Source organism: Rhagoletis zephyria, unplaced genomic scaffold (genome assembly GCF_001687245.7).
Source record: "Rhagoletis zephyria isolate East Lansing unplaced genomic scaffold, Rhagoletis_zephyria_1.1 Rzeph_scaffold_70394, whole genome shotgun sequence".
Lineage (NCBI taxonomy): Eukaryota > Metazoa > Arthropoda > Insecta > Diptera > Tephritidae > Rhagoletis > Rhagoletis zephyria.
In genome coordinates, this window is record NW_016227445.1 from 1 (window position 1) to 1,320 (window position 1,320).

Here is a 1,320-nt window from a genome sequence, read left to right on the forward strand (position 1 = left end):
CTCTATTGCACACATTGTGAAAATCGGGCTCGGAAATTTGTATACTTCCGTCGTATCTAAATAAAATATGTATATTTATTCATTCTTACTACATTTTTCTTAACGTTCAACAGGCAAGTAGATTCAAAACGTGCGTTGCCAAAACCTGAACTTGGTAAACCAGAAGCTAGCACAACTGTGAAGAAAATTTTTGTTGGTGGTTTAAAAGAAAATCATGATGAGCAGACGTTGACAGAACATTTCTCACAATTTGGCAATGTTGTAGGAGTTAAGATTTTAACAGACAAAACAACCGGGCGCAAACGCGGTTTCGCCTTTGTAGAGTTTGACGACTATGATGCAGTGGACAAAGCAGTCTGTAAGTTTTTTTAATCATTATACCTAAATAAAATAGCTTATTAAAGAACTGTATTCTTAATTTAACATTGCTCAAATTATAATAAATTTTGTATCTGTTCTTTCTTTTAGTGCATAAAAACCACACAATTAAATATGTTCTAGTAGATGTAAAAAAATCTGTCTACAAACAAGAGTTGGCTAAGAAACGTGCAACACAGGCACAACAAGCAGGTGTACCCGCGGGTGCTGCGCCTCCGGCAAATGGCTATCAACAACCTGCTGCCCCGTATGCCCAGCAGCCAGCTTACGGGTATCCGCCACAGATGGGCCCGCCGGCATACAACGGATGGGGTGGTTATCCCCAGGCTGCACCACCGGCTGCATATCAACAGCCACCTCCAGCTGCACCCGTTGCAGGCTACGGAGCCTACGCAGCTCCACCACAAAACGGCGCAGCTCCCGGATGGGGAGCTCCTGCGGCCTATCCAGCACCAGCCGCATGGCCTCAAAGTGGTTACGCAGCTCCACCTGCTGCCGCACCCGTACCACCACCAGCAGCTGCACCCGCCGCAGCACCAGCGGTGAATAGTTGGAATGGTGCAGCTGCTCCTGCACCAGCCGCTCCCCAAAGTTTTGGTGATTACCAACAATCTTACAATGGTGGTCCACAAAAAGCGGGCAGCTTACAAGGAAACCGAATGAACCCTTATAGTGTCTCATCGGCGCCTAGTTACGGTAAGCAATAAATGTAAATATTTATACATGTTTATCGGTCCATTAAAACATTCATTTGCCCTTTCCTTCTTTTCCTTATTTGCAATTTAAACGAAGTTTAATATATTAATTTTCATACACGTTTATGTCTATTGATGCAGGCTCTAAAAGAGCAAAACCCTTGATCTAGATGTAAGCTAGTTATTTGGATGTAATTTACTTACATTTCGTTAATTAAGTGCTGACTATGATTTGTAAAAAAAAAAA

At 42.8% G+C, this 1,320-nt stretch overlaps 1 protein-coding gene across 1 annotated transcript; it reads left to right on the plus strand.

Moving 5' to 3' along the window:
- Positions 1-69: 69 nt before the first annotated feature.
- LOC108357095 (ribonucleoprotein RB97D-like) lies at positions 70-1,320 on the plus strand (the record flags this gene model as incomplete). Its single annotated transcript, XM_017608185.1, has 2 exons — positions 70-358; positions 469-1,320. Coding segments are annotated over 2 exons (906 nt in total), but the record flags the coding sequence as incomplete, so codon positions are not given.